General features: G+C 41.4%; 1 protein-coding gene across 4 annotated transcripts in view; it reads left to right on the forward strand.

The window, feature by feature from the left end:
• The first annotated feature begins 929 nt into the window (after nucleotides 1–929).
• The window catches only part of TLK2 (tousled like kinase 2), a 36465-nt gene continuing 23367 nt past the window's right edge, over nucleotides 930–14027 (forward strand). For 3 of the 4 annotated variants that reach the window (XM_072111144.1, XM_072111147.1, XM_072111148.1), the window contains exons 1-2: nucleotides 930–1552; nucleotides 12380–12465. In XM_072111144.1, coding sequence (XP_071967245.1) covers nucleotides 12385–12465 — 81 coding nt within the window. In that variant the 5' untranslated portion in view covers nucleotides 930–1552; nucleotides 12380–12384. The remainder of the gene's footprint in view (nucleotides 1553–12379; nucleotides 12466–14027) is intronic. The other variant, XM_072111145.1, reaches the window with a different exon arrangement.

Below are 14027 nucleotides of genomic sequence, written 5' to 3' on the forward strand. Positions count from 1 at the left end.
TACAGCAAAAACTTACCGGCTATGGAGAGGGCTCAGCGCACCCGCGGCCGATCCGTGACGTGCTATTACATCACGGGTCGTGAACAGGTTAAGCTACAAAATGGCTGCGCCCTTAAGGGGTTAATTGTGTTTTCATTTGTGATTGGATTTATTGAAAAAGTAATTGCAATGTGTGAACAGGGCCCAATCATCATATAGCTACAACAGTCCGATGTACTTCAATGGGGAGATTTATCATAAGTCTCTTAGAGCAGAACTGTTCTAGTTGCCCATGACGACCAATCAGAGCTCAGATTTCATATTCCCACAGCTGTTTATAAAATTAAAGCTCTGATTAGTTTCCATGGGTAACTTGAACAGTTCTATCTCAGAAACTTGATGATAAATCTCCCCCATTGTGTTCATACCCAAATCCATTGCATGTGCCCATGTACAAATAACCTGCACAAGTCACAGATTATAATGGGATGTAATGGAGGACTAGGGATCAGCCTATGGGTTCTGTAATGGTGGAGTACAAGGTGCTGTCAGATATTGGCCTTTAGGAATATGATTAATCATCCCAGAAACAGGTCATGACAGCCACACGTGTCTACACAAGAACCTTCCCATAATGCCTTTCACCTAGACTCCCGCCCATTGGTGAAATCTGTATAAGGAATCAGTGGGCGGTGCCTCACTTTCTTTTACCGTCCAATGATCGTCTTGTTTTCACAACTTCCCTCCCTGTCTCCGCTCCTTACAAGGTGTGTGAGCTGATAGCGGGGCATGTGACCGGCTCAGCCATTCAGATTTTAGATTGTCCTTCCTCTACCTCCCCCTTTACATGTTAGGCGGGGTACACATCGCCCCGCCCATACGCATTCCCCAGCCAATCGCGATAAGTTTTTCTCAGTGCCTCCATGAGGGAGCGGCATTTATGGACCTCCGTCCCCTCAGGGCGGGAAGCCGTGCGCGTTCCCTGGTCAATGCGCGCGCCCGAGATCGTGTCTTGGCGCGTTTTTCCTTCCATTGTGAACGCGCATGGTGCTCCGGATCTCGCGAGAAATCCAGCGGTTTCACTATCGTGTTTACACTAATTAAACCCATTACCCCGATAATCCGAACCGAGCCGATCCGGATTAAGTCGGGCGGGTGGTTCCGGAGCGGACCCGATCCCTTTTGGCAGAAAATCACCTCACGTTCTCACCACCCCGTCCCCTCTCACCAGTCGCCCCTATCTGACGTAAAATACTCATTTTTTTCGATATTTGGTGACGTAAAATATCGCCTTTTCCCGGTGGGAAATAATCCTTTCACTGGGGTGGGGGGGTCGTCCGGAGTTTTCCTCCCCCGCCCCCCATGACCGGACACACCGCACTGGTGTAGTGCGGCGCCGGGTTCTGCGCGTAGGAAAGTCCGGGGATTTGCGGCCTAGTGACTGAAGTCTGTATAACACGACGGCGCTGAGGAGGAGGGAGGCGAGGCCCAGATTAAGGTCCCCATCCCCCCTAAGGGGGCGACGGAGTGGAAAAGACCCCAAAGTCTGGGGGCAGAAATCCCGAGGCAGTAGGTAAGAAGCAGGAGGGAGGGCCGGGGGTCCGCACACACACCCAGGCCTACCTGCCGCGGGAGCCCATCCATCCCCCGGCCACCAGGATCACCCCAGTACACGGCGGGTGTGCAGGCCAGGGGCTCGCTAATCGCCTCCCATGATGCTGCATCTCATGGGTGTAAAGTTTACATTATGGCTGCCCTTGGAAAGTTGCAGTAGTAGTGGGGCCTGTGTGGCAGCATCCCCAGATACATTGTAATACATGTAGGGGTAGACATGAAAAGCTGTAAGTGTATAACCAATACAGATAACTGGATAGTGAAAAAGGGTAATATAAATATGTAAATTGTCTATACAGTCCTCGTCTCTCATCCAGCTACTCTAATGCTATAGATGAAGGAACTCGTCTGTGATTAGGCGATGTTCACACTCATTGAACCTTGTGTTCCTCCATGATCTTTAAAGGGCACCTACTACCCCGATTCTACCTATAAAGGTAAAAGGGGTGGTAGGTGGATGAATGGGACGTGAGGATAGCCTTTTTTTTTTTGGGCTAATCCTCACGTCCCGGGTGTCTTTTTGAAAACTTTATTGCATGTATATGCACATTTTTTTATGCGTCTACTGGGGCGTGGAGTAGCCGGACATGAGGCTACTAGTCACGGCTACTCCACGCCCCAGAAGCCACGTTACTCCGCCTACCAGGTAATCTTCGGCATGCAGCTCCTGGTAGCTGCGCGCCCTCGTCCGGGTCCCCTGCGTTCTGCGCATGCGCAGAGCGCAGGCCTTCGGCTGCGAGGCTCCGGGGCCGGAGCTACTGCGCATGCTCAGAAGGCCAATGATGCTCAGAAGGCCAAAAGGGCTATCCTCAAGTCCCATCCATCCACCTACTACCCCTTCTACCTTTATAGGTAGAATCGGGGTGGTAGGTTCCCTTTAAACCTTGATACCAATGGTCGGTTACGCAGAAATCCATGAATCCCAATGGAAACAATGTTTCGAGTTACAAAATTCTTCAAGTCAAGGTTTTCCTATGTCCACACTATTGTGTGTCCCTTTTCACATTTTCTTAACTTCCATTATTTATGTGCAAACTACAAGAGCGTATTCTTGTACCCCCTTTTGGTATGGAATTGTGGAAGATTTTTCATTTGAGAACTTTAAAAAAAAAAAATAAAAAAATCCTACATATGAAATATTGAAAACCTGGATGGGGTTGCATTGGATATGAACATGTGGTTATAAGTGGCCTCTGCTCAAGAGCACAGCTCAGTTTAATGGATTATAACAGATTCCAAAAATTAAGATTTTTCAGAAACCACTTCATTTCAGGAAGAGAAATGCTGCTTACCTATGTAGTGTTGACGTAAGAATCCAACACATAGATACATAACCTCCGTACCCATTTCCTATGTCGTATCTATCCTGAACTTGGATCTACCCTTCTGTCCTGATATATCTCCTAAATATTAATCTCTTTCATATCTTTTACCCTATCCCTACTTTTTTTTTTTTAATAACACTACATTTGGGCTAATGCAAGGGGGGGGGGCTCTTTAGTTGTGATTTTGCATGTCAGCTGCTGTTCCAGCACATAATTTGCTTGTACAGACGGTCCCCTACTTAAGAACACCCGACTTACAGACGACCCCTAGTTACAAACGGCTCTCTGGATATTGGCAATACAGGCGGTCCCCTACTTAAAGACACTCGACTTACAGACAACCCATAGTTACAGACGGACCCCTCTGCCTCCTCTGACCTCTGGTGAAGCTCTCTGGATGTTACTATAGTCCCAGACTGCAATGATCAGCTATAAAGTGTCTGTAATGAAGCTTTATTGATAATTCTTGGTCCAATTACAGCAAAACTTTTTAAACTCCAATTGTCACTGTGACAGAAGAAAAATAAATTGTCTAGAACTTAAATGATAAAATATCCATTTTCGACTTGCATAATTCAACTTAAGAACAAACCTCCGGACCCTATCTTGTATGTAACCCGGGACTGCCTGTACTGTACTTAAGTCCCAGGCTACAATGATCAGCTACAACCATTATTAAAGGTTTCTGCAATTAAGCTGTATTGTTAATCCTGGTTCTTATAACAACCCAACATTTTAAAATCCAATTGTCAGAGGCCAAAAAAATATTTGGCTAGGGTTACAATTATAAAATATACAGTTCCGACTTGCATACAAATTCAGATTAAGAGCAAACCTACAGAACCTATCTTGTAAGTAACCCGGGGACTGCCTGTATCACATGAGCTAAGTAGAGGGGAACATGGATTTTATGTCCAAAGCACCTGACCAAATGACACCTCTCATGCACCACAGACCTGATTGGTTATCATAGGCCAGTGCATAACTTTTTTTGATGCCAGGCACAGTAATGACTTCTATTTGTATTTATATGTTATAGCATTGCCCAAAGTAAATGCTTTTATTCTTCTCAAGAGGAGCCTGGGAATATCAACAAGACTACAAAACTATGGAACATGGTTGAAGTAGTTTTACTAAATTCCATTTCCACTTGATTTTTTTTTTTTTATTGTTAACACATTTGCATCAGACTTAATGTGTAAGTCAATAGTTGTTCATGTTGTATGATTGCAGTATACTACAGGCAGTCCCCGGGTTACATACAAGATAGGGTCTGGAGGTTTGTTCTTAAGTTGAATTTGTATGTAAGTCGAAACTGTATATTTTATAATGGAAGTTCTAGACAATTTTTTTTCTTTTGCCCCAGTGACAATTGGAGTTTCAAAATTTTTGGTGTAATTGGACCAAGAATTATCAATAAAGCTTCATTACAGACATCTTACAGCTGATCATTGCAGTCTGGGACTATAGTAAAGCATCCAGAGAGCTTCACCAGAGGTCACAGTGGGCAGAGGGGTCCGTCTGTAACTATGGGTTGTCTGTAAGTCGGGTGTCCTTAAGTAGGGGACCGCCTGTATAGGGAAATAATAAAAATTTTTTTTTTTTTTTTATTCACCCCTTTGCTGCTGGCCTCAGTTGGTAAATTGAGAGGCTTATGGTTGATGGTGTATTAACAGTAAGCAGCTACCTGCGATCTTTTATTAAGCTAAGTGGCGTTACCCAAGCTGGACCAGAGTCTGGGTAGAAGCACATGACATGGGAAACATATCTGCACTAAATGTAATACTTTTTGATGCCTGTGGTTTTTTCAAATGGACGGTGCATCCGCTTTATTTACAAGCAGGCCATGTCCTAGTTAAAACCATATTTTCACAGATCACTCATAGACATGTTTTTTTAACCCTTTAAGGACGCAGGGTATTTTCACTCATTTCTCGCTCTCCATCTTCAAAAAAATCCATAACTCTTTCATTTTTCACTGTACAGAGCTGTGTGATGGATTATTTTGTGCGTAACAAATGTTACTTTCCCGTGATGTTATTTATTATTCCATACCGTGTACTGGGAAGCTGGAAAAAAATTCCAAATGTGGAAAAATTGAAAAAAAAAACCACGTGTGCGTCACGTTCTTGTGGGCTCAGTTTTTACGACTTTTGCTCCAAATAACACGCCTACTTTATTCTTTGGTTCGGTACGATCACGGTGATACCAAATTTATACAGGTTTTATTGCGTTTTAATGCATTTTCAAAAATTAAACGAATGTTTACAAAAAAGAAAAAATAAATTTGCCATCTTCTGACGCCAATAACTTTTTCATACTTTGGTGTACGGAGCTGTATGAGGTGTCATTTTTTGCAAAATGAGCCGACGTTTTCATTACTACCATTTTGAGGACTGTGCGACATTTTGATACATTTTTTTTTTACATTTTTTGTCATGTAAAAAGGTGTAAAAGTCGCATTTAGGACATTTGGGCGCCATTTCCCGTCTGAGGTCACTGCCGGCCATAACCGGTTTTTATATTTTGATCGGGCATTTTGGGACGCGGCGATTATCTAATGTGTATGTGATTTTTACTGTTTTTATATTTTATATCAGTTCTAGGGAAAGGGGGGTGATTTGAACTTTTAATATTTTATTAATTTTTCACATTATTTAAACTTTTTTTTTTTTTTTCACTATTTCTTAGACCATCTGGGGTACATTAACACTCGATGGTCAGATCAATCCTACCATATACTGCAATACAACTGTATTGCAGTATATGGCATTTCTGCTCACTATACATTACATGAGCCACAGGCTCATTGTAATTAATAGGCAGAAACCATGCAGCCTCGGGTCAGACAAAGACCCGAGGCTGCCATGGCAACCGATCGCCACCCCCCGATAACGTTCGGGGGAGCGACGATCGGAGGTAAGATGGCGGCGCCCATGCGCTGCCATGCTTACAGTGCCGGCGGCAGGGAACAGGTTAACCTCTGCGATCGGTGCAAGCAAGGTGTATTTGGGTTGTGTGCCTATAATGTTCTAGGAAAGGTACAGGTTGTTTGTTTTTTCCATGCCATTTGAGACCAGTAATAAATTTATTTTTTCATGTTTATAGTTCCTGGAAAACATCTTGTAAAAGGATCTGTCCTCCTGATTATTTTTAAGTTTCTTTAAAATCTTTGTCACTGGCTGCTTCAGGACCATATGCATACAACATTAAGGTGGCCTTAATGTGAGACATGTAGTTTTTTTTTGTTTGGCTGAGATGAGGCATTGTTTAATTAACATGTCTTTACCACTGTAGTGTTGGTTGCAGAAATCTGACGCTAACAATTGTATTTTTGTGTTGATAGGATTGTGTTTGGATCTGTCACTGAAGCAATCCTGTACATTTCATGTGAATTCTCCCCATTCACATTCTATTCAGGTGGATTGTTGTTAGATTTGAGCCTTTTCCAGATGGAACCCTCTAAAAAAACTTGAGTACACCCAAATGACAGTGTGCTTTTTTTTTTCAACTACAATTGTCGTCTAAAGGATTTTGATATTTTTTTGCACAAATTCACATAATTTTATAAAGGCTACCTGCTATGACACTAGTTGTAAGGTTTTATCTCATGATGACATTTTAGCTGAAGGAACTGCTTTTACTAGAAGTTGCTGCCATTTTAAATTCTGTAACCTGATTCTTTGTGAAACAGTCACAGTGATCTACTGTAGGGATTGTCCAAGATGTCTGAGGAAGCTGGCCTGCCAGAGTAATAGCTCTGCATAATATCTGATGCAGCATTGTGTAATGCATGGTATTTTAATTATATTTTGTGCCTTTCTCTGGATTTAATGACTAATAACATTGGCCATTCACCATATAGCAATATACAGATGTTAAATGCGTTAGGATAATTATAAAGAATCAAATTGTTGGATGTGGTCTAAACTCTGGTGCAGCATTTTGTTCTTAACCCCTTAACTACCTGGCCTTTTTGTTTTTTCATTTCTATTTTTCACTACTCACCTTTAAAAAAAAAAAAAAAAAAAAAAAAAAATTCTATAATTTTTTATTTTTCCATGTAGAGAGCTGTGTGATGGCTTATTTTCTGCGTAACAAATTGCACTTCATAGTCACAGTATTTAATATTCTATGCTGTGTACTGGGAAGCGGGAAAAAAAATTCCAAATGCAGTGAAAATGGTGAAAAAATGCATTTGCGCTGTGTTCTTGTGGGCTTGGGATTTTACGGCTTTCACTGTGTACCACAAATTACTTGTCTACTTCATTCTTTGGGTTGGGTCGGTGCGATTATGGGGATATCAAATTTGTATAGGATTTAGGTTTTCATACATTTACAAAAATTAAAACCTCCTGTACAAAAATACATATCTTTTTTTATTTTGCCGTCTGGTGCCAATAACTTTTGCATACTTTGCTGTACAGTGCTTTGTGTGGTGTCATTTTTTTTGTGACTTTTTTTGATTACTTCTTCATTGTGATCAATTTTATGACTGTATGCCATTTTTGACTTTGGGCGCTATTTCCAGTTACGGGGTTAAATAATGTGAAAAACCGTTATTATATTTTGATCCATCTTTTTGAAGCCATCGGCGGAAAAACACTTGCGATTGGTGCTAGCACCAATCGCGGGTTTTACTGGTAAGTTTTTGCTGCAATATGCAGCAAAGACTTGCCGGCTATGGAAGAGGGCTCAGCCCACGAACCCTCTCCATGTACCAGGGCCCGACATGTAAGGGGGTCACTTGGCTTTCTGTAAGAATAAGGGGTCACTAACTGTGACTTCACTGTGTGGATGCTGGTGAGTCCCATGTGGACTAAAGTTACCGAAACTCAAAAAAGTTCCTCAAACCTACTGAAAGTTTCCCTTTAAAGGACACATGTCATCAGGTCTGTGTCACTTGTCCTGTCACTAGTACCTGTTGGAGCAGCTCACAAGGATCCCATCCCAGCCTTTATCTAGTTATTTCATACATTAATCATTGTAAAATCATCTATTTTTTATCATGTAAATGAGGCTGGTCACATGGTCAGAGGCAGTGATGTCACACCTGTTCCCCCTCCCCTCTCCTCCCCCTGCTCATGTCTGTGTGTAATGTATAGTAAAGCATGGGTAGTGTGTGTGTGTCATCTGCTGACATGCTGCATCCTCCTAATATACAGGTGAGAGACACAGACATCAGCTACACATGAATCTGACATGTTCTGCTGTAACATGGAGCTGCTGTATCTCTCCTAAACACACACACATGCACACACAGGCTGCAGGGGGTGTGGCCTCCAGCACCAGGAAGCACATCATTATACAGCCTCACATCATTATAAAAGCTGTCAGTCATGCACTGGGGGTGTGGCTGTGCCTCCCACTCATGAATAGAGTGGACAGCTTGAATATGCTAATGCTTCATTGGACACTTCACAGGTCATTTGCATACAGCTTTAGGACCTCATTGCTTAGGTTTACAGGCATGTAGAGGGACAATGAAGGGATAGAGGCAATGCTTTCTAATAGCAGTTTATGAAAATATATTTAGTTTAGGGGGGTTATTTTGCATGACGGGTTCTCTTTAACCTCTTTCTTACCAGGGCTTAAAAGGGTTTTTAATGATCCAAGGCATTTTAGTTCATTTTCTTACTTATTGGTCCATAACTTCCTTTTTTTGTGCAATACCTGGAAAGTTAATGAAAAATATCAAAGGACTTTTTTCATTAAGTTTTTATGGGAGTTGGTTACAAAAACTCGAGATTTTAACTTTTTTAATGTATAGTGTGTGTATATATATATATATATATATATATATATATATATATATGTGTGTGTTTTCTAATTACCATATATACTATATATAGGCTTGTACTCAAGTAAAATAAATATCGGTTTTACCAGGTTTTTGTGGTAAAATTAGGAGCCTCGGTTTATACTTGAGTATATACGGTAACAAAAATTAGCATTTTAAATTTCCTAGCGTGTGACTGTCGCCCCTTTTGTTGAGCTAGTCGTAGGAGAGCCAGAAAACTGTCTGAAACCCTTTATAAATGTGGTGCAAACTGCGACAAATTTCTGTCGTTGACAGATTGATAAATCTCCTCCATTGTGTATAGTTTCGGTCAAATGGGGTGACCCATGGAGATTGTGTGTGGGTTTTTTCTGTTTCTAGTTTTCACCTGTAACTGGGCCATCTATAAAGGGGAAGCAGATTTGATTTAGCCCTACAGACGTGGTGGTCACATGATCTCCGGCTCCATAGAGCCTGTGGCTGTTCCGGCTCTATTCATTGCATATTGCTACTTCAGCACTGTGCAGTGAAGAAAGGCGAAGGCAGAAATGTTATAAACTGATCCTGTCTTCTACCTAGGTAGAGACCCGGTCCTGCTCCCACGATTAGTGTCTAAAGCACCGGCTGGCTTATTTCGGTCTTTCAACCATTAGTGTGACAGTACATGGTTATGTTCCAGTGGATTAAAAATATTCATGATTCAAACAATGCAATTTTTTAACTGAAAGAGCACAACACGCGGCTAAATCGAAGTGGGAAAAACTCTGATCATAGTGGAGGGAATTTATTGTACCTTGTACACCTGTTTTGAGCACACACGTTCGGGTTATTGCAACTTTTTGCCCCTTTTGCACCCTTGTTGGCACAGCGGAGAATCGGTCGGGGCAGAGCAAGTCCTGGCTGCCAAATTTGCTATAATCTCTGCCAGAATACTAGCAAACTGGTTACAGCTGAAGTCTGCCAGGTCGGACGGGTCATAGATTTAGTTCCAGCACAGAAGTGCTGCATTCTCTGAGATACTCCAACGTGTTGTGCCCCAGGTCTAAGATTTAGACTTTGCTGAATGCCCCAGTCTTATTAAATGTTCCCCAAAGTATACTAGGCTAGCATTGTGTGCAGTTATACTCAACAGGAGAACCGTGTGATTTATATGTAAATTCATAGTCCTATAAAAGTATGTTCTATTAGAACACATGTAAAGATAACATTTCTTACTAGGTGAGAGCAGCGATTCGGGTGCTGGATGTGTGTGGGCAGCCCTTACTTGGCGTAGAACCTCTGGACTCATTATAACTGGAAATAATTTTTGTGGGAAATCTATTGTGTTGTCTTCCCTGATGACATGACGGCAGCGTTGTATGTGTAATCATACAATAGCTCGTACTTGTGATCACATTGTGCATTAAGCTGCTGGCGACCTATGTGAATTCATTTAATAAGTTCAATGTCTCTGAGCGTTTATCTGAATAGTAGCGTAATCCATCTCCCCTCTCCTGGCAGCAGCAGTTGTTTTGGGAGGTATGTGGCAAGTGAGGTAAAATGGTGTCTGCTTTGAGAGAAAGACGGCATTTAATAAATAAGAGGGAGGTCAGTCTGAGGCTTATGAAATACCTTCCTAATAGGGAATACGGAGGCCGAGGCATCTGATGTACATGAAACGTGTGTTTTTACATGTGGTTTCCTCTTTGCAGAAGGACGGCTTTGTCTGCATTGATTTACAGTCAGGGGAGGGAAAGAGGTCGACCATTTAAGACCTTCGTGTTACTGGGAGTCCCTGGATGTTACAGCTAGGAGCTGCATAGTATTAATCAGCGCTACGTTTTCACTGGGAGCTTAGGGAGCTGCAGTCCTGACAGAATCATAGGCTGAACTTATTTCATTTCTAGTTGATGTAATTAGTGGACAGAGCACAATGCGTGTAGTCTTCGGCACTGGGAGGCTGGCACAAGGTAGAAGACATTTTGTAGCCTCTGCATAGGTGGGCTATACCCTCTCCACATACAGTAGACTTGTGCTTATCGGTCTAGTATCTATAGAAAGATGTGTCTGCTTCTTATTTAAGTTTTCTCACCTTCTCTTCCAGCTTATGCGGTTGTAGGTTTAGCTTGCCTGTCCCTCTGGATACTATTAAGCTAGCCAGACGGGACCTATGTTACCCACCATGTACCCATTTTTCCAACTTTTACCCAAAATGGAAATAACCATTTGAGAAATTGCTGTGCATGCAGTATTCCCGTCACTATTTAATATGGTATTCCAATATATATTGTCATGGGAAAACACTCAAGATATGACAATTTGATACAATGTAAAGTGGTCAGTGTACAGTTTAACAGTATCAATTTGGGGATAACTCAACTCACAGCCATTGTCTAAACCAACAAAAGTGAACATGATGGCCATTTAATACAACATGCTTCATCGTGGTAAACCAAAGAAGTTTAGTACACTTACCCAGCATCCTATCTAGATGTTATTGGTGCTCAGACTATACAACACACAATGCATCAAATTGATCTGCATTGCCTAGAACAGTGATGGCGAACCTTTAAGAGACTGAGTGCCCAAACTATAACCAAAATCCACTTGATTACCGCAAAGTGCCAACATTGAATTTTAAGCAGTAACTTATTGCTACCTGCTCTTTAACATCTATCAGTCTTATCGGCCCTCTGAGGCCACTAATACAGTTGAAAGAAGGAGAGCACATTCAGACTATTATTGTAGCTTCTCACCAGGGTCTCTCTGTACAGTAAGAATGTAGGGTCCAGTAGGATGACCTACAAAGATACTGCAGTTCTATCAACACTTTCTCACTTTTACAGTAGTTACCAACATCCAATGAAGTGCCTGGGTCTGCAGGAAGATTTGGTGAATTTGGTACTGTTTGGTAAGCTCTGTCTTGGGATCAATGGCCTGAGTGCCACCTCTGGCACCCGTGCCATAGGTTCGCCACCACTGTCCTAGAAGGACCTGCTTCAAAACATGATGCAAGAAAGTCTGCAAACAGTTTGCTGAAGTTTAAGTACATGGATTACTGCAACCATGCTCTGTGGTCAAATGGGTTGCAGTAACCAGAGGAGAAGAGTTAGTATAGTGTTGGGACTGTCATTGTTTGGGGTTCCAAGCGTTCTGCAGCACTCAGGCTCATAAGCATAATTTCAAAAGTTGATTTTAGGAGGAAGTCGCAGTGCCTGGATCTATGAGTAAATGTCCTTGGTTTATCCATGCTTGGTTTTGCTGCTAGATTTGCTTTTATCACTAACTTTAATATGTTATTTTTGAACCCTTTCCTACAACATTCACTTATGAAGGGATGGCTGGTTTGAACTTATGGGGTTGATTCTTATGTCAGATTAACTGAAAAGGGGGGGTGGGGTGGTGCATTTTACACAGAAAATTTAAAATGCTTCTTCTATTTATCCATAGCCTCTTTCCTTCTAGATTCAACTTTAAAAATTATATTAATGAGTCAGAATTTTTAGAAAGGAACAGGCCATGGATAACAAAATAAGATTACCACAGTCTTGATGCCTGGATTAATGCCCCTCCTTTTATCATTCTTGATTTTGATAGATTTTTTTTTTTTGAATATTTATTCATTTGCCATGCTTATCTATAGTATCCAAATTAATCCATATTTCACACGTGTTGATCATTTATTTCTGAATTGTATTTACAGTGGAAATGATGGAAGAATTGCATAGCCTGGACCCTCGGCGCCAGGAATTATTAGAAGCACGATTTACAGGAGCCGGGGTTGCAAAGGTAATTTCCACACTTTTAAAATGTGGACAGATGGAATTGCATTTCATTTCAACATGTCTTTTATGTTTTAAGGAAATTGGTTGCTATTAGACTATCTTCAAGTTGCATGAAAATCTGCATCCAATATGCACAGTTTCATGTGGATTTATCTATTAAAGGGATATTCCCCAAAAGACAAGATTCTTAAATATACTCGGGATAACAAAAAAGACCTTCTCTAATTCACAGTTAAAAACAAAAAATAGAGCATTTCACAGGTATAATTCCAACCGGCCTTTATCAATCCTGTTGTATACATTGCAGTGCTCTGTATCTTTGCATTACAAGACGAGCAGCATGCAGAGTTTACCCTAGAAGCTACAGATCTTTATCCAGGAATGTAGAAGAGCTGCAGTGTGTTGTGTTTTATATATAGCTCATGGATCTCTCATATCTCATTCTATGTGTCAGATACTAGTAGAATGTATAAAAGCTAAATAAGTTTAGATAAACCTGTATCCTGATACTCTAAGCACATTGTCAGCACCGAGGAATCTTGAATAGTCTGCTTGGAGAGTCCCCGCCCACACTCTGGAATTTTACACTGATCATCACTGAGTTATAGGACTTAAAACAATAAAGCAATAAGAGTAGAATTGAAAAGTAAGGGGGTTAAAAGAGCTTTATTCTGTAAACAGCACTATAAAGTCAGAAGTCATAGAAAACCTTTTCCCCTGTGATTTATATAATTCCAGAATTCAGTAGAACCATTTACAGCAGAGTGAACAATCAGAGGCGGGTAGAGCTATATTTAAAAACTGAGCTTGCCAACCTTTTGACTTTGTGCAACCAATCCCTTCAAAGTTGATTTTTATATGATGCCACAAGGCTGAAATATGATCTGGAAGGTGTTTATTTGTTTACAGCATACTGATAGTGGTTTATAACATCAATTTCTGCTGAAGGGTTCCCTTTAAATCTCATAAACTGGTAGACTTCTCAAATCCTCATTTATGTCACTACTTAAAGAGAAACCGTCAGGCAAATAACCCCCCTAAACTAAATATATTTTCATAAACTGCCATTAGAGAGCATTGCGTCTATCCCTTCATTGTCCCTCTACATGCCCGTAAACTTAAGCAATGCGGTCCTAAAGCTGTATGCAAATGATCTGTGAGTCCAATAAGTCATTATCATATTCAAGCTGTCCAGCTTATTCATGAGTGGGAGGCACAGCCACACCCCCAGTGCATGACTGACAGCCTGTATAATGGTGTGATTCTGTATAATGATGTGCTTCCTGGTGCTGGCGGCTATGCCCCTGCAGCCTGTGTGTGTGTATAGGAGAGATACAACTGCTCCAGGCAGCCATGTTATAGCAGAACATGTCAGGCACTTGTGTAGCTGATGTCTGTCTCACACATATGTATTAGGAGGATGCAGCATGTCAGCAGGTAGAGCGCAGATACTAGCAGTTCTTTACTATACATTACACACAGACATGAGCAGGGGGAGGAGAGGGGAAGGGGTGACATCACTGCCTCTGACCATGTGATCAGCCTCATTTACATAACAAAGAGAAG

This window comes from Engystomops pustulosus, chromosome 6 (assembly GCF_040894005.1).
Source record: "Engystomops pustulosus chromosome 6, aEngPut4.maternal, whole genome shotgun sequence".
Taxonomy (NCBI): Eukaryota; Metazoa; Chordata; class Amphibia; order Anura; family Leptodactylidae; genus Engystomops; species Engystomops pustulosus.